We start from the raw sequence: 19,436 nt of genomic DNA, 5'->3' as shown, positions 1-19,436 counted from the left end.
ACCAGCAGGGTAGTCTAGTTGTTAGAGCGTTGGACCAGTAACCAGCAGGGTAGTCTAGTTGTTAGTAACCAGCAGGGTAGTCTAGTTGTTAGAGCGTTGGACCAGTAACCAGCAGGGTAGTCTAGTTGTTAGAGCGTTGGACCAGTAACCAGCAGGGTAGTCTAGTTGTTAGAGCGTTGGACCAGTAACCAGCAGGGTAGTCTAGTTGTTAGAGCGTTGGACCAGTAACCAGCAGGGTAGTCTAGTTGTTAGAGCGTTGGACCAGTAACCAACAGGGTAGTCTAGTTGTTAGAGCGTTGGACCAGTAACCAACAGGGTAGCCTAGTTGTCAGTAACCAACAGGGTAGCCTAGTTGTCAGTAACCAACAGGGTAGCCTAGTTGTCAGTAACCAACAGGGTAGCCTAGTTGTCAGTAACCAGCAGGGTAGCCTAGTTGTCAGTAACCAGCAGGGTAGCCTAGTTGTCAGTAACCAACAGGGTAGCCTAGTTGTCAGTAACCAGCAGGGTAGCCTAGTTGTCAGTAACCAACAGGGTAGCCTAGTTGTCAGTAACCAACAGGGTAGCCTAGTTGTCAGTAACCAACAGGGTAGCCTAGTTGTCAGTAACCAGCAGGGTAGCCTAGTTGTCAGTAACCAGCAGGGTAGTCTAGTTGTTAGAGCGTTGGACCAGTAACCAGCAGGGTAGTCTAGTTGTTAGAGCGTTGGACCAGTAACCAGCAGGGTAGTCTAGTTGTTAGAGTGTTGGACCAGTAACCAGCAGGGTAGTCTAGTTGTTAGAGCGTTGGACCAGTAACCAGCAGGGTAGTCTAGTTGTTAGTAACCAGCAGGGTAGTCTAGTTGTTAGAGCGTTGGACCAGTAACCAGCAGGGTAGTCTAGTTGTTAGAGCGTTGGACCAGTAACCAGCAGGGTAGTCTAGTTGTTAGAGTGTTGGACCAGTAACCAGCAGGGTAGTCTAGTTGTTAGTAACCAGCAGGGTAGTCTAGTTGTTAGAGCGTTGGACCAGTAACCAGCAGGGTAGTCTAGTTGTTAGAGCGTTGGACCAGTAACCAGCAGGGTAGTCTAGTTGTTAGAGTGTTGGACCAGTAACCAGCAGGGTAGTCTAGTTGTTAGAGCGTTGGACCAGTAACCAGCAGGGTAGTCTAGTTGTTAGAGCGTTGGACCAGTAACCAGCAGGGTAGTCTAGTTGTTAGTAACCAGCAGGGTAGTCTAGTTGTTAGAGCGTTGGACCAGTAACCAGCAGGGTAGTCTAGTTGTTAGAGCGTTGGACCAGTAACCAGCAGGGTAGTCTAGTTGTTAGAGCGTTGGACCAGTAACCAGCAGGGTAGTCTAGTTGTTAGAGCGTTGGACCAGTAACCAGCAGGGTAGTCTAGTTGTTAGAGCGTTGGACCAGTAACCAACAGGGTAGTCTAGTTGTTAGAGCGTTGGACCAGTAACCAACAGGGTAGCCTAGTTGTCAGTAACCAACAGGGTAGCCTAGTTGTCAGTAACCAACAGGGTAGCCTAGTTGTCAGTAACCAACAGGGTAGCCTAGTTGTCAGTAACCAGCAGGGTAGCCTAGTTGTCAGTAACCAGCAGGGTAGCCTAGTTGTCAGTAACCAACAGGGTAGCCTAGTTGTCAGTAACCAGCAGGGTAGCCTAGTTGTCAGTAACCAACAGGGTAGCCTAGTTGTCAGTAACCAACAGGGTAGCCTAGTTGTCAGTAACCAACAGGGTAGCCTAGTTGTCAGTAACCAGCAGGGTAGCCTAGTTGTCAGTAACCAGCAGGGTAGCCTTGCGCGTTGAGCCAGTAACCTGAAAGGTTACCGACTAAGCTGAACAATCTGTCGACGTGCCCTTAAGCAAGGCACTTAACCCTAATTTACTTTACTTTGGTTTCATACCACTGTCTGACCCTTTAAAACAACACATTTCACCTTTCTGGTGTCTGTGACAATTATAAACATCTGAATAAACATCTCGTTAGAGATCAGAACACAACACCTTGAGTTATTCGGCAAGTAAGTTGAGTCACATCTTCCTTCCTATTAAATATGGGTGAAGGTCATGTTTTGGAAAAGACGATCTGCTTGCCCCTGTCATGTAAGGTTTGGTCTGTTACGCCGCAGGTTTACATGACATCAGTTTTATTTCTATCTGCTTCCCCTACAGGAACCTGTCCCACAGCCGCAGGGGTCCTAAAGTCAGCCCCTACCCAGACTACTCCTCCTCCTCCTCCTACATCGAGGACCACGAGGGCCACATGGTGAAGAACCTTCCTGGGGGGGACACCTCTGTATCGGGTACCTCCTCCGTCGGCGTCCTGGGTGGAACCAGCAGTGTACCCGCAGGCCCAGAGAAGAACCGAAACTCCATCAACGCGGAGCGTCAGCAGGCTCAGGCCCGTCTGCCCAGCCCGGAGAGCAGCGGCACCAGCCTCTCCACACCCAACACCGTCATGACCACCATCTCTGAGTCGGGTCAAGGGGAGGACTCATCCGGCCCACTAGGTGGCGCGGGGCTGGGGCTGGTGGTGCCGGTGTGTCTGCAGCTGACCCAGGAGGACTTGGAGACCACCAAGCTGGACCCTAAAGAGGTTGACAAGAACCTGAAAGAGTCTTCTGATGAGAACCTTATGGAGCACAGCCAGAAACAGTTCTCTGCTCCAGACCCCCTCAGCTGTAAGTCTTCCTCCCTGCTCTATCCCCTCATCAAGCTGGCTGCGGAGGTGACTGGGGCCGGGCCTGGGGCCCAGGGAGGGTCTGGGACCGGGGCCAGTGGGATGGGGGACCCTCCAGCTACTATGTTTCCCCTGCCCAAACAGCAGAACCTCCCCAAGCGGCCCACCAGCCTACCACTCAGCACCAAGGCCAAGGAGGGCTCTGGTTCCTCCAGGCTGAAGTCTGGGAAACACCGGTCCAACCTGAAGCAGGTAGAGACGGGCGTGGCCAAGATGAACACGGTCGCCCCAGCGGCAGAGCCACGCCTCGTTAACGTTACCAACAACGGGCCAACGGCCGTAGGAAACGGGGTGCGGAGCGGCGTAAGCGTCGTGGTCGTCAACGGTTACCTGAACGGAGGTGTGGCCTCTTCAGCTGGAGGCGGGGCTCCTTACGGCACTACCAATCCGGCGGGCCCTCAGGGGGAGTTGGGCGGAGCGACACCCTTGTTACAGACCCAGCTCAGCGGAGAGGACAGTAGACTCAACATCAACTCCAGTCCTGATGAACATGAACCACTGCTAAGGAGAGAGCAGCCCGCCCCATGTGACCAGAGACCAACCAATCACCTGGCGGGCCGCACCAACACTAACAACAACAACAACCGTCTGGTGATCACATGTCCTGATCACATGTCTGTAGAGGGACAGCCTGAACCCCTCACCTTTGTCCCCATACCTAGACCTGTCTCTGTACCCAAACCCATCTCCGTACCTATTACTGCCACTCTCACTGCCCAACTACCAGCCCCAGTCCCAGTCTCAACCCCAGTCCCAGCCCCAGCCCCAGCCCCAGTCTCAACCCCAGTCCCAGCCCCAGTCTCAACCCCAGTCCCAGCCCCAGCCCCAGCCCCAGTCTCAACCCCAGTCCCAGCCCCAGTCTCAACCCCAGTCCCAGCCCCAGTCCCAGCCCCAGCCCCAGTCTCAACCCCAGTCTCAACCCCAGTCTCAGCCCCAGTCTCAACCCCAGTCCCAGCCCCAGTCCCAGTCCCAGCCCCAGTCTCAACCCCAGTCTCAACCCCAGTCTCAACCCCAGTCTCAACCCCAGTCCCAGCCCCAGTCCCAGCCCCAGTCTCAACCCCAGCCCCAGTCTCAACCCCAGTCCCAGTCCCATCCCCAGCCCCAGTCTCAACCCCAGTCCCAGTTTCAAACCCAGTCCCAGTCTCAAACCCAGTACCAGTCTCAACCCCAGTCTCAACCCCAGTCCCAGTCTCAACCCCAGCCCCAGTCCCAGTCTCAACCCCAGCCCCAGTCTCAACCCCAGTCTCAACCCCAGTCCCAGTCCCAGCCCCAGTACCAGTCTCAACCCCAGCCCCAGCCCCAGTCCCAGCCCCAGTCCCAGTCTCAACCCCAGCCCCAGTCTCAGTCCCAGTCCCAGTCCCAGCCCCAGTCCCAGTCTCAGTCCCAGTCCCAGTCTCAACCCCAGTCCCAGTCTCAACCCCAGTCCCAGTCTCAACCCCAGCCCCAGTCTCAGTCCCAGTCTCAACCCCAGTCCCATTCTCAGCCCCAACCCCAGTCTCAGTCCCAGTCTCAACCCCAGTCCCAGTCCCATTCTCAGCCCCAACCCCAGTCCCATTCTCAACCTCAGCCCCAGCGGCCCTCAGACAGCCCAAACCCAGACGACCTGAAAGACCCTGCTCCCTGGACCTGTCTGGCTCCTCACACAACAGCTCTTCAGGTGAGAAAATAACACGCTGCACATCTCTCAACCTCAGTCCACCCTTCCCTCTCTACTTCCCCTCCTCTCTACCTCTCATTCACTCTCTGTCTCTCTCAACCTCAGTCCACCCTTCCCTCTCTACTTCCCCTCCTCTCTACCTCTCCTTCACTCTCTGTCTCTCTCAACCTCAGTCCACCCTTCCCTCTCTACTTCCCCTCCTCTCTACCTCTCCTTCACTCTCTGTCTCTCTCAACCTCAGTCCACCCTTCCCTCTCTACTTCCCCTCCTCTCTACCTCTCCTTCACTCTCTGTCTCTCTCAACCTCAGTCCACCCTTCCCTCTCTACTTCCCCTCCTCTCTACCTCTCCTTCACTCTCTGTCTCTCTCAACCTCAGTCCACCCTTCCCTCTCTACTTCCCCTCCTCTCTACCTCTCCTTCACTCTCTGTCTCTCTCAACCTCAGTCCACCCTTCCCTCTCTACTTCCCCTCCTCTCTACCTCTCCTTCACTCTCTGTCTCTCTCAACCTCAGTCCACCCTTCCCTCTCTACTTCCCCTCCTCTCTACCTCTCCTTCACCCTCTGTCTCTCTCAACCTCAGTCCACCCTTCCCTCTCTACTTCCCCTCCTCTCTACCTCTCCTTCACTCTCTGTCTCTCTCAACCTCAGTCCACCCTTCCCTCTCTACTTTCCCTCCTCTCTACCTCTCCTTCACTCTCTGTCTCTCTCAACCTCAGTCCACCCTTCCAACTCAACTCCCTCAACGTGAGCAAGACAAAGGAGCTGATCGTGGACGTGACACATCTCCTTCACATAGAGTTGATTAGGTTGTTGATTGATTAGGCTGTTGATTGATCAGGTTGTTGATTGATCAGGCTGTTGATTGATCAGGCTGTTGATTGATCAGGCTGTTGATTGATCAGGCTGTTGATTGATCAGGCTGTTGATTCATCAGGCTGTTGATTGATCAGGCTGTTGATTGATCAGGCTGTTGATTGATCAGGCTGTTGATTGATCAGGCTGTTGATTCATCAGGTGTTGATTGATTGTAGAATGTTGTCTCTATCCTCTTCAATGACTATGTGAAGTTGCTAGATATTGAATCTGGAACACGCAGGTAGAAAACGGTTGGCTGTACTCACTCTGATGACGTATCCAGAGTGTTTCCGTGAAACAGAGAATGTCACAATCTCTGATGTCTCTCTGGAAGGCAACCCCTTGCTCGGTTTTCTGTCTACCTTGTTGTCAAGACACTAGACATTGGCGATTAGTATACTCGGGAGCGGTGAGCGATGTGCCCGTCTACGGAGCCTGACCAGAAGACTGCTCCGTCTTCCCCTTCTGCAGCGCTGTTGTTTTGGGTCGTCTACTGGGATCTGATCCATTGTCCTGGGTGGTGGTCTGAACAGAGGATCTGATCCATTGTCCTGGGTGGTGGTCCATACAGAGGATCTGATCCATTGTCCTGGGTGGTGGTCCAAACAGAGGATCTGATCCATTGTCCTGGGTGGTGGTCCAAACAGAGGATCTGATCCATTGTCCTGGGTGGTGGTCTGAACAGAGGATCTGATCCATTGTCCTGGGTGGTGGTCCATACAGAGGATCTGATCCATTGTCCTGGGTGGTGGTCCAAACAGAGGATCTGATCCATTGTCCTGGGTGGTGGTCCAAACAGAGGATCTGATCCATTGTCCTGGGTGGTGGTCTGAACAGAGGATCTGATCTATTGTCCTGGGTGGTGGTCCAAACAGAGGATCTGATCCATTGTCCTGGGTGGTGGTCTGAACAGAGGATCTGATCTATTGTCCTGGGTGGTGGTCCATACAGAGGATCTGATCTGTTGTCCTGGGTGGTGGTCCATACAGAGGATCTGATCCATTGTCCTGGGTGGTGGTCCAAACAGAGGATCTGATCTATTGTCCTGGGTGGTGGTCCAAACAGAGGATCTGATCCATTGTCCTGGGTGGTGGTCTGAACAGAGGATCTGATCTATTGTCCTGGGTGGTGGTCCATACAGAGGATCTGATCCATTGTCCTGGGTGGTGGTCCATACAGAGGATCTGATCTGTTGTCCTGGGTGGTGGTCCATACAGAGGATCTGATCCATTGTCCTGGGTGGTGGTCCAAACAGAGGATCTGATCCATTGTCCTGGGTGGTGGTCTGAACAGAGGATCTGATCTATTGTCCTGGGTGGTGGTCCAAACAGAGGATCTGATCTATTGTCCTGGGTGGTGGTCTGAACAGAGGATCTGATCCATTGTCCTGGGTGGTGGTCCATACAGAGGATCTGATCTATTGTCCTGGGTGGTGGTCCATACAGAGGATCTGATCCATTGTCCTGGGTGGTGGTCTGAACAGAGGATCTGATCTATTGTCCTGGGTGGTGGTCCATACAGAGGATCTGATCTATTGTCCTGGGTGGTGGTCCATACAGAGGATCTGATCTGTTGTCCTGGGTGGTGGTCCATACAGAGGATCTGATCCATTGTCCTGGGTGGTGGTCTGAACAGAGGATCTGATCCATTGTCCTGGGTGGTGGTCCAAACAGAGGATCTGATCTATTGTCCTGGGTGGTGGTCTGAACAGAGGATCTGATCCATTGTCCTGGGTGGTGGTCCAAACAGAGGATCTGATCTATTGTCCTGGGTGGTGGTCTGAACAGAGGATCTGATCCATTGTCCTGGGTGGTGGTCCAAACAGAGGATCTGATCTATTGTCCTGGGTGGTGGTCTGAACAGAGGATCTGATCCATTGTCCTGGGTGGTGGTCCATACAGAGGATCTGATCCATTGTCCTGGGTGGTGGTCCATACAGAGGATCTGATCCATTGTCCTGGGTGGTGGTCCATACAGAGGATCTGATCCATTGTCCTGGGTGGTGGTCCATACAGAGGATCTGATCTATTGTCCTGGGTGGTGGTCTGAACAGAGGATCTGATCCATTGTCCTGGGTGGTGGTCCAAACAGAGGATCTGATCTATTGTCCTGGGTGGTGGTCCATACAGAGGATCTGATCTATTGTCCTGGGTGGTGGTCCAAACAGAGGATCTGATCCATTGTCCTGGGTGGTGGTCTGAACAGAGGATCTGATCCATTGTCCTGGGTGGTGGTCCAAACAGAGGATCTGATCCATTGTCCTGGGTGGTGGTCTGAACAGAGGATCTGATCCATTGTCCTGGGTGGTGGTCCAAACAGAGGATCTGATCCATTGTCCTGGGTGGTGGTCCAACAGAGGATCTGATCCATTGTCCTGGGTGGTGGTCTGAACAGAGGATCTGATCTATTGTCCTGGGTGGTGGTCCATACAGAGGATCTGATCCATTGTCCTGGGTGGTGGTCCAAACAGAGGATCTGATCTATTGTCCTGGGTGGTGGTCCAAACAGAGGATCTGATCTATTGTCCTGGGTGGTGGTCCATACAGAGGATCTGATCCATTGTCCTGGGTGGTGGTCCAAACAGAGGATCTGATCCATTGTCCTGGGTGGTGGTCTGAACAGAGGATCTGATCCATTGTCCTGGGTGGTGGTCTAACAGAGGATCTGATCCATTGTCCTGGGTGGTGGTCCAAACAGAGGATCTGATCCATTGTCCTGGGTGGTGGTCTGAACAGAGGATCTGATCCATTGTCCTGGGTGGTGGTCCATACAGAGGATCTGATCCATTGTCCTGGGTGGTGGTCCAAACAGAGGATCTGATCCATTGTCCTGGGTGGTGGTCTGAACAGAGGATCTGATCTATTGTCCTGGGTGGTGGTCCATACAGAGGATCTGATCTATTGTCCTGGGTGGTGGTCCAAACAGAGGATCTGATCCATTGTCCTGGGTGGTGGTCCAAACAGAGGATCTGATCTATTGTCCTGGGTGCTGGTCCATACAGAGGATCTGATCCATTGTCCTGGGTGGTGGTCCATACAGAGGATCTGATCCATTGTCCTGGGTGGTGGTCTGAACAGAGGATCTGATCCATTGTCCTGGGTGGTGGTCCATACAGAGGATCTGATCTATTGTCCTGGGTGGTGGTCTGAACAGAGGATCTGATCCATTGTCCTGGGTGGTGGTCCATACAGAGGATCTGATCCATTGTCCTGGGTGGTGGTCCAAACAGAGGATCTGATCCATTGTCCTGGGTGGTGGTCTGAACAGAGGATCTGATCTATTGTCCTGGGTGGTGGTCCATACAGAGGATCTGATCTATTGTCCTGGGTGGTGGTCCAAACAGAGGATCTGATCCATTGTCCTGGGTGGTGGTCCAAACAGAGGATCTGATCCATTGTCCTGGGTGGTGGTCTGAACAGAGGATCTGATCCATTGTCCTGGGTGGTGGTCCAAACAGAGGATCTGATCCATTGTCCTGGGTGGTGGTCTGAACAGAGGATCTGATCTATTGTCCTGGGTGGTGGTCCATACAGAGGATCTGATCCATTGTCCTGGGTGGTGGTCCATACAGAGGATCTGATCCATTGTCCTGGGTGGTGGTCTGAACAGAGGATCTGATCCATTGTCCTGGGTGGTGGTCCAAACAGAGGATCTGATCCATTGTCCTGGGTGGTGGTCTGAACAGAGGATCTGATCCATTGTCCTGGGTGGTGGTCTGAACAGAGGATCTGATCCATTGTCCTGGGTGGTGGTCCATACAGAGGATCTGATCCATTGTCCTGGGTGGTGGTCCAAACAGAGGATCTGATCTATTGTCCTGGGTGGTGGTCTGAACAGAGGATCTGATCCATTGTCCTGGGTGGTGGTCTGAACAGAGGATCTGATCTATTGTCCTGGGTGGTGGTCTGAACAGAGGATCTGATCTATTGTCCTGGGTGGTGGTCCATACAGAGGATCTGATCCATTGTCCTGGGTGGTGGTCCATACAGAGGATCTGATCCATTGTCCTGGGTGGTGGTCTGAACAGAGGATCTGATCCATTGTCCTGGGTGGTGGTCCATACAGAGGATCTGATCCATTGTCCTGGGTGGTGGTCCATACAGAGGATCTGATCCATTGTCCTGGGTGGTGGTCTGAACAGAGGATCTGATCCATTGTCCTGGGTGGTGGTCCATACAGAGGATCTGATCTATTGTCCTGGGTGGTGGTCTGAACAGAGGATCTGATCCATTGTCCTGGGTGGTGGTCCATACAGAGGATCTGATCTATTGTCCTGGGTGGTGGTCCATACAGAGGATCTGATCCATTGTCCTGGGTGGTGGTCCAAACAGAGGATCTGATCCATTGTCCTGGGTGGTGGTCTGAACAGAGGATCTGATCCATTGTCCTGGGTGGTGGTCCAAACAGAGGATCTGATCCATTGTCCTGGGTGGTGGTCTGAACAGAGGATCTGATCCATTGTCCTGGGTGGTGGTCCAAACAGAGGATCTGATCTATTGTCCTGGGTGGTGGTCTGAACAGAGGATCTGATCCATTGTCCTGGGTGGTGGTCCATACAGAGGATCTGATCTATTGTCCTGGGTGGTGGTCCATACAGAGGATCTGATCTATTGTCCTGGGTGGTGGTCTGAACAGAGGATCTGATCCATTGTCCTGGGTGGTGGTCCATACAGAGGATCTGATCCATTGTCCTGGGTGGTGGTCCAAACAGAGGATCTGATCCATTGTCCTGGGTGGTGGTCCATACAGAGGATCTGATCCATTGTCCTGGGTGGTGGTCTGAACAGAGGATCTGATCCATTGTCCTGGGTGGTGGTCCATACAGAGGATCTGATCCATTGTCCTGGGTGGTGGTCCATACAGAGGATCTGATCCATTGTCCTGGGTGGTGGTCCATACAGAGGATCTGATCTATTGTCCTGGGTGGTGGTCCATACAGAGGATCTGATCCATTGTCCTGGGTGGTGGTCCATACAGAGGATCTGATCCATTGTCCTGGGTGGTGGTCCATACAGAGGATCTGATCCATTGTCCTGGGTGGTGGTCCATACAGAGGATCTGATCCATTGTCCTGGGTGGTGGTCTGAACAGAGGATCTGATCCATTGTCCTGGGTGGTGGTCCATACAGAGGATCTGATCCATTGTCCTGGGTGGTGGTCCATACAGAGGATCTGATCCATTGTCCTGGGTGGTGGTCCATACAGAGGATCTGATCCATTGTCCTGGGTGGTGGTCCATACAGAGGATCTGATCTATTGTCCTGGGTGGTGGTCCATACAGAGGATCTGATCTATTGTCCTGGGTGGTGGTCCATACAGAGGATCTGATCTATTGTCCTGGGTGGTGGTCCATACAGAGGATCTGATCCATTGTCCTGGGTGGTGGTCCATACAGAGGATCTGATCCATTGTCCTGGGTGGTGGTCTGAACAGAGGATCTGATCTATTGTCCTGGGTGGTGGTCCAAACAGAGGATCTGATCCATTGTCCTGGGTGGTGGTCTGAACAGAGGATCTGATCTATTGTCCTGGGTGGTGGTCCATACAGAGGATCTGATCCATTGTCCTGGGTGGTGGTCTGAACAGAGGATCTGATCTATTGTCCTGGGTGGTGGTCCATACAGAGGATCTGATCTATTGTCCTGGGTGGTGGTCCAAACAGAGGATCTGATCCATTGTCCTGGGTGGTGGTCCAAACAGAGGATCTGATCCATTGTCCTGGGTGGTGGTCCAAACAGAGGATCTGATCCATTGTCCTGGGTGGTGGTCCAAACAGAGGATCTGATCCATTGTCCTGGGTGGTGGTCCAAACAGAGGATCTGATCTATTGTCCTGGGTGGTGGTCCATACAGAGGATCTGATCTATTGTCCTGGGTGGTGGTCTGAACAGAGGATCTGATCCATTGTCCTGGGTGGTGGTCCATACAGAGGATCTGATCCATTGTCCTGGGTGGTGGTCTGAACAGAGGATCTGATCTATTGTCCTGGGTGGTGGTCCATACAGAGGATCTGATCTATTGTCCTGGGTGGTGGTCCATACAGAGGATCTGATCCATTGTCCTGGGTGGTGGTCCATACAGAGGATCTGATCCATTGTCCTGGGTGGTGGTCCAAACAGAGGATCTGATCCATTGTCCTGGGTGGTGGTCCATACAGAGGATCTGATCTATTGTCCTGGGTGGTGGTCCATACAGAGGATCTGATCCATTGTCCTGGGTGGTGGTCCAAACAGAGGATCTGATCCATTGTCCTGGGTGGTGGTCCATACAGAGGATCTGATCCATTGTCCTGGGTGGTGGTCCATACAGAGGATCTGATCCATTGTCCTGGGTGGTGGTCCAAACAGAGGATCTGATCCATTGTCCTGGGTGGTGGTCCATACAGAGGATCTGATCTATTGTCCTGGGTGGTGGTCTGAACAGAGGATCTGATCCATTGTCCTGGGTGGTGGTCTGAACAGAGGATCTGATCTATTGTCCTGGGTGGTGGTCTGAACAGAGGATCTGATCTATTGTCCTGGGTGGTGGTCTGAACAGAGGATCTGATCCATTGTCCTGGGTGGTGGTCTGAACAGAGGATCTGATCCATTGTCCTGGGTGGTGGTCTGAACAGAGGATCTGATCCATTGTCCTGGGTGGTGGTCCAAACAGAGGATCTGATCCATTGTCCTGGGTGGTGGTCCATACAGAGGATCTGATCCATTGTCCTGGGTGGTGGTCCATACAGAGGATCTGATCCATTGTCCTGGGTGGTGGTCCATACAGAGGATCTGATCTATTGTCCTGGGTGGTGGTCCATACAGAGGATCTGATCCATTGTCCTGGGTGGTGGTCCAACAGAGGATCTGATCCATTGTCCTGGGTGGTGGTCCAAACAGAGGATCTGATCCATTGTCCTGGGTGGTGGTCCATACAGAGGATCTGATCCATTGTCCTGGGTGGTGGTCCGAACAGAGGATCTGATCTATTGTCCTGGGTGGTGGTCCAAACAGAGGATCTGATCTATTGTCCTGGATGGTGGTCTGAACAGAGGATCTGATCCATTGTCCTGGGTGGAGGTCCATACAGAGGATCTGATCCATTGTCCTGGGTGGAGGTCCATACAGAGGATCTGATCTATTGTCCTGGGTGGTGGTCTGAACAGAGGATCTGATCTATTGTCCTGGGTGCTGGTCCAAACAGAGGATCTGATCCATTGTCCTGGGTGGTGGTCTGAACAGAGGATCTGATCTATTGTCCTGGGTGGTGGTCCATACAGAGGATCTGATCCATTGTCCTGGGTGGTGGTCTGAACAGAGGATCTGATCCATTGTCCTGGGTGGTGGTCTGAACAGAGGATCTGATCCATTGTCCTGGGTGGTGGTCTGAACAGAGGATCTGATCCATTGTCCTGGGTGGTGGTCTGAACAGAGGATCTGATCCATTGTCCTGGGTGGAGGTCCATACAGAGGATCTGATCCATTGTCCTGGGTGGTGGTCCATACAGAGGATCTGATCTATTGTCCTGGGTGGTGGTCCATACAGAGGATCTGATCTATTGTCCTGGGTGGTGGTCCATACAGAGGATCTGATCCATTGTCCTGGGTGGTGGTCCATACAGAGGATCTGATCTATTGTCCTGGGTGGTGGTCTGAACAGAGGATCTGATCCATTGTCCTGGGTGGTGGTCCATACAGAGGATCTGATCCATTGTCCTGGGTGGTGGTCCAAACAGAGGATCTGATCCATTGTCCTGGGTGGTGGTCTGAACAGAGGATCTGATCCATTGTCCTGGGTGGTGGTCCAAACAGAGGATCTGATCTATTGTCCTGGATGGTGGTCTGAACAGAGGATCTGATCCATTGTCCTGGGTGGTGGTCCATACAGAGGATCTGATCTATTGTCCTGGGTGGTGGTCCATACAGAGGATCTGATCTATTGTCCTGGGTGGTGGTCCATACAGAGGATCTGATCTATTGTCCTGGGTGGTGGTCCATACAGAGGATCTGATCTATTGTCCTGGGTGGTGGTCTGAACAGAGGATCTGATCCATTGTCCTGGGTGGTGGTCCATACAGAGGATCTGATCTATTGTCCTGGGTGATGGTCCAAACAGAGGATCTGATCTATTGTCCTGGGTGGTGGTCTGAACAGAGGATCTGATCCATTGTCCTGGGTGGTGGTCTGAACAGAGGATCTGATCCATTGTCCTGGGTGGTGGTCCATACAGAGGATCTGATCCATTGTCCTGGGTGGTGGTCCTTACAGAGGATCTGATCCATTGTCCTGGGTGGTGGTCCATACAGAGGATCTGATCCATTGTCCTGGGTGGTGGTCCATACAGAGGATCTGATCCATTGTCCTGGGTGGTGGTCCATACAGAGGATCTGATCCATTGTCCTGGGTGGTGGTCCTTACAGAGGATCTGATCCATTGTCCTGGGTGGTGGTCCATACAGAGGATCTGATCTATTGTCCTGGGTGGTGGTCCATACAGAGGATCTGATCTATTGTCCTGGGTGGTGGTCCATACAGAGGATCTGATCTATTGTCCTGGGTGGTGGTCCATACAGAGGATCTGATCTATTGTCCTGGGTGGTGGTCCATACAGAGGATCTGATCCATTGTCCTGGGTGGAGGTCCTTACAGAGGATCTGATCTATTGTCCTGGGTGGAGGTCCGAACAGAGGATCTGATCTATTGTCCTGGGTGGTGGTCTGAACAGAGGATCTGATCCATTGTCCTGGGTGGTGGTCCATACAGAGGATCTGATCTATTGTCCTGGGTGGTGGTCCAAACAGAGGATCTGATCCATTGTCCTGGGTGGTGGTCCATACAGAGGATCTGATCTATTGTCCTGGGTGGTGGTCCAAACAGAGGATCTGATCTATTGTCCTGGGTGGTGGTCCATACAGAGGATCTGATCCATTGTCCTGGGTGGTGGTCCATACAGAGGATCTGATCCATTGTCCTGGGTGGTGGTCTGAACAGAGGATCTGATCTATTGTCCTGGGTGGTGGTCCATACAGAGGTTCTGATCTATTGTCCTGGGTGGTGGTCTGAACAGAGGATCTGATCTATTGTCCTGGGTGGTGGTCTGAACAGAGGATCTGATCTATTGTCCTGGGTGGTGGTCCATACAGAGGTTCTGATCCATTGTCCTGGGTGGTGGTCCATACAGAGGATCTGATCCATTGTCCTGGGTGGTGGTCTGAACAGAGGATCTGATCCATTGTCCTGGGTGGTGGTCCAAACAGAGGATCTGATCCATTGTCCTGGGTGGTGGTCTGAACAGAGGATCTGATCCATTGTCCTGGGTGGTGGTCTGAACAGAGGATCTGATCCATTGTCCTGGGTGGTGGTCCATACAGAGGATCTGATCCATTGTCCTGGGTGGTGGTCTGAACAGAGGATCTGATCTATTGTCCTGGGTGGTGGTCCATACAGAGGATCTGATCTATTGTCCTGGGTGGTGGTCCATACAGAGGATCTGATCCATTGTCCTGGGTGGTGGTCCAAACAGAGGATCTGATCCATTGTCCTGGGTGGTGGTCCAAACAGAGGATCTGATCCATTGTCCTGGGTGGTGGTCTGAACAGAGGATCTGATCTATTGTCCTGGGTGGTGGTCCATACAGAGGATCTGATCCGTTGTCCTGGGTGGTGGTCCATACAGAGGATCTGATCTATTGTCCTGGGTGGTGGTCCAAACAGAGGATCTGATCTATTGTCCTGGGTGGTGGTCCATACAGAGGATCTGATCCGTTGTCCTGGGTGGTGGTCCATACAGAGGATCTGATCTATTGTCCTGGGTGGTGGTCCAAACAGAGGATCTGATCCATTGTCCTGGGTGGTGGTCCATACAGAGGATCTGATCTATTGTCCTGGGTGGTGGTCCATACAGAGGATCTGATCCATTGTCCTGGGTGGTGGTCCAAACAGAGGATCTGATCTATTGTCCTGGGTGGTGGTCCATACAGAGGATCTGATCTATTGTCCTGGGTGGTGGTCCATACAGAGGATCTGATCCATTGTCCTGGGTGGTGGTCCAAACAGAGGATCTGATCTATTGTCCTGGGTGGTGGTCTGAACAGAGGATCTGATCCATTGTCCTGGGTGGTGGTCTGAACAGAGGATCTGATCTATTGTCCTGAGTGGTGGTCTGAACAGAGGATCTGATCTATTGTCCTGGGTGGTGGTCCATACAGAGGATCTGATCCATTGTCCTGGGTGGTGGTCCATACAGAGGATCTGATCCATTGTCCTGGGTGGTGGTCCATACAGAGGATCTGATCCATTGTCCTGGGTGGTGGTCCATACAGAGGATCTGATCCATTGTCCTGGGTGGTGGTCCATACAGAGGATCTGATCTATTGTCCTGGGTGGTGGTCTGAACAGAGGATCTGATCCATTGTCCTGGGTGGTGGTCCAAACAGAGGATCTGATCCATTGTCCTGGGTGGAGGTCTGAACAGAGGATCTGATCCATTGTCCTGGGTGGTGGTCCATACAGAGGATCTGATCTATTGTCCTGGGTGGTGGTCCATACAGAGGATCTGATCTATTGTCCTGGGTGGTGGTCCATACAGAGGATCTGATCTATTGTCCTGGGTGGTGGTCCATACAGAGGATCTGATCTATTGTCCTGGGTGGTGGTCCAAACAGAGGATCTGATCTATTGTCCTGGGTGGTGGTCTGAACAGAGGATCTGATCTATTGTCCTGGGTGGTGGTCCAAACAGAGGATCTGATCCATTGTCCTGGGTGGTGGTCCATACAGAGGATCTGATCTATTGTCCTGGGTGGTGGTCCATACAGAGGATCTGATCCATTGTCCTGGGTGGTGGTCCATACAGAGGATCTGATCTATTGTCCTGGGTGGTGGTCCAAACAGAGGATCTGATCCATTGTCCTGGGTGGTGGTCTGAACAGAGGATCTGATCCATTGTCCTGGGTGGTGGTCCATACAGAGGATCTGATCCATTGTCCTGGGTGGTGGTCCAAACAGAGGATCTGATCTATTGTCCTGGGTGGTGGTCTGAACAGAGGATCTGATCCATTGTCCTGGGTGGTGGTCCATACAGAGGATCTGATCTATTGTCCTGGGTGGTGGTCTGAACAGAGGATCTGATCCATTGTCCTGGGTGGTGGTCCATACAGAGGATCTGATCTATTGTCCTGGGTGGTGGTCCATACAGAGGATCTGATCTATTGTCCTGGGTGGTGGTCCAAACAGAGGATCTGATCCATTGTCCTGGGTGGTGGTCCATACAGAGGATCTGATCCATTGTCCTGGCTAGCTATGACCTGGTACTGTAGCACAGGCTAGCTATGACCTGGTACTGTAACACAGGCTAGCTATGACCTGGTACTGTAGCACAGGCTAGCTGTGACCCGGTACTGTAACACAGGCTAGCTATGACCTGGTACTGTAGCACAGGCTAGCTATGACCTGGTACTGTAGCACAGGCTAGCTATGACCCGGTACTGTAACACAGGCTAGCTATGACCCGGTACTGTAACACAGGCTAGCTATGACCTGGTACATTAACACAGGCTAGCTATGACCTGGTACTGTAACACAGGCTAGCTATGACCTGGTACTGTAGCACAGGCTAGCTGTGACCCGGTACTGTAACACAGGCTAGCTATGACCTGGTATTGTAGCGGTACCGGTACCGAGTCAATGTGGAGACTATATACAGGGTATTACGGTACAGAGTCAATGTGGAGACTATATACAGGGGGTACCGGTACCGAGTCAATGTGGAGACTATATATATATATCCAATTTGTAAGTCGCTCTGGATAAGAGCGTCTGCTAAATGACTTAAATTTAATGTAAATGTATATACAGGGGGTACAGGTACAGAGTCAATGTGGAGGCTATATACAGGGTATTATGGTACAGAGTCAATGTGGAGACTATATACAGGGGGTACCGGTACAGAGTCAATGTGGAGGCTATATACAGGGTATTACGGTACAGAGTCAATGTGGAGGCTATATACAGGGGGTACCGGTACCGAGTCAATGTGGAGACTATATACAGGGGGTACCGGTACAGAGTCAATGTGGAGGCTATATACAGGGGGTACCGGTACAGAGTCAATGTGGAGGCTATATACAGGGGGTACAGGTCAATGTGGGGGTACAGGTTAGTTGAGGTAATTTGTGCATGTAGGATAATAAACAGCAAGTAGCAGCAGAGTAATAACAAATGGGGGGGTGACAATGTAAATATGGCCATTTGATTAATTGTTCAGCGGTCTTATGGCTTGGGGGTAGAAGCTGTGAAGGAGCCTTTTGGTCCTAGACTTGGAGCACCGGTACCGCTTGCTTTGCGGTCGCAGAGAGAACAGTCTATGACTTGGGTAACTGGAGTCTTTGACAATTTTTGGGGCTTTCCTCTGACACCGCCTGGTATAGAGGTCCTGGATGGCAGGAAGCTTGGCCTCAGTGATGTACTGGGCTGTACGCACTACCCTCTGTAGCACCTTATGGTTAGATGCCGAGCAGTTGTCATACCAGGCGATGATGCTCTCGATGGTGCAGCTGTTGAACTTTTTAGGATCTGGGGACCAATGCCAAATCTTTTCAGTCTTCTGAGAGGAAAAAGGTGTTGTCATGCCCTCTTCACGACTGTCTCGGTGTGTTTGGACCGTGATGATGCGGACACTCTCGATCCGCTCCACTACATCCCCGTTGATGAGGGTCCCGCCTTTTCCTGTAGTCCACAATCATCTCCTTTGTCTTGCTCACATTGAGGGAGAGGTTGTCCTCCACTGCCGTGTTTGGCCGCGCAGTCGTGAGTGAACAGGGATTACAGGCCCCGCAGCTTTGTGAATGTTGACTTGTTTAAAGGTCTTGCACACATCGGCTACCGAGAGCGTCATAACACAGTCGTCCGGAACAACTGTTGCTCTCATGCATGCTTCGGTGTCGCTTGCCTCGAAGCGAGAATTAAAGGCATGTAGCTTATCTGGTAGGCTCGCGTCACTGGGCATCTCGCCCCTTGGTTTCCCTTTGTAGTCCGTAATAGATTTCAAGCCCTGCTCCATTCGACGAGTGTCATAGCCGTTGTAGTAGGATTCAATCTTAATCCTGTATTGACTTGTTTGATGGTTTGTCTAAGGGTGTAGTGGGATTTCATATAAGCGTCCGGTTTAGAGTCCCGCTCCTTGAAAGCGGCAGCTCTAGCCTTTAGCACGGTGCGGATGTTATCTGTAATCCATGGCTTCTGGTTGGGATACAGTGGGGCAAAAAAAGTATTTAGTTTGCCACCAATTGTGCAAGATCTCCCACTTAAAAAGATGAGAGAGGCCTGTAATTTTCATCATAGGTACACTTCAACTATGACAGACAAAATGAGGGGGGAAAAATCCAGAAAATCACATTGTAGGATTTTTAATGAATTTATTTGCAAATTATGGTGGAAAATAAGTATTTATCTTGTTTATAAATCTCTCTTAACAACAACCAACACTGGTTCTCACTGGTTCTCATCTCTCTTCTCTCAGCAATCATCTCCTTTCTGAGTAACAGACCACTGGCTTATATTGCTTCAGAAAGAGTCTGTAATTGAAGGCAGCTGTTTCTGACAAGAGATCGGGTCAGCTCCAATCATCAATGGGGCCGACCAATCAGCTGCTTGGGGGTTGTCCAGGAAGCCATTTTCCTGAAACACACACACATACAAATACACAAACTGTGGTTGTGTGGTTATATGGTTGTGTGGTTATGTGGTTGTGTGGTTATATGGTTGTGTGGTTATATGGTTGTGTGGTTATATGGTTGTGTGGTTATGTGGTTGTGTGGTTGTGTTTGTTTGTGTGTTTGTTTGTGTGGTGTGTTCGTGTGGTTATGTATTTGGTGTGTGTGTCATGTATGGTGTGTGTGTGTGTGTGTGTGTGTGTGTGTGTGTGTGTGTGTGTGTGTGTGTGTGTGTGTGTGTGTGTGTGTGTGTGTGTGTGTCTGACAACAACTGTTTGAAGTTTTACACCTCAACCACCAGAGGGTAGCATTCTCCAACTAAAGGTATGGGCACCTTATGGTTCTGATGGAAATAGAAGGAACAGAGAGGAATATCGAAGCCTCATATCCACTACAAGACCATGGTGCTACAGAACAGCAACTGTCCCTCCCTACCTTCAGGTTATCTACAGAACAGCAACTGGAGATGAATGTACTGACTATGACTGGTCCACCTAGCTATCTGAAGGTGAATGTCCTGAC

The 19,436-nt window shown here is 51.6% G+C and overlaps 1 protein-coding gene across 1 annotated transcript in view; it reads left to right on the top strand.

Moving 5' to 3' along the window:
- bmpr2b (bone morphogenetic protein receptor, type II b (serine/threonine kinase)) overlaps positions 1–19,436 on the top strand; it is a 184,133-nt gene that overhangs the window by 163,869 nt on the left and 828 nt on the right. The window contains 1 exon segment of the mRNA XM_052521830.1: positions 2,149–4,373. Coding sequence (XP_052377790.1) covers positions 2,149–4,373 — 2,225 coding nt within the window.

Source organism: Oncorhynchus keta, chromosome 7 (assembly GCF_023373465.1).
Source record: "Oncorhynchus keta strain PuntledgeMale-10-30-2019 chromosome 7, Oket_V2, whole genome shotgun sequence".
NCBI classification, from domain to species: domain Eukaryota; kingdom Metazoa; phylum Chordata; class Actinopteri; order Salmoniformes; family Salmonidae; genus Oncorhynchus; species Oncorhynchus keta.
The sequence above is the reverse complement of the archived record's forward strand: the minus strand, read 5'-3'. Positions and strand labels throughout refer to the sequence as shown.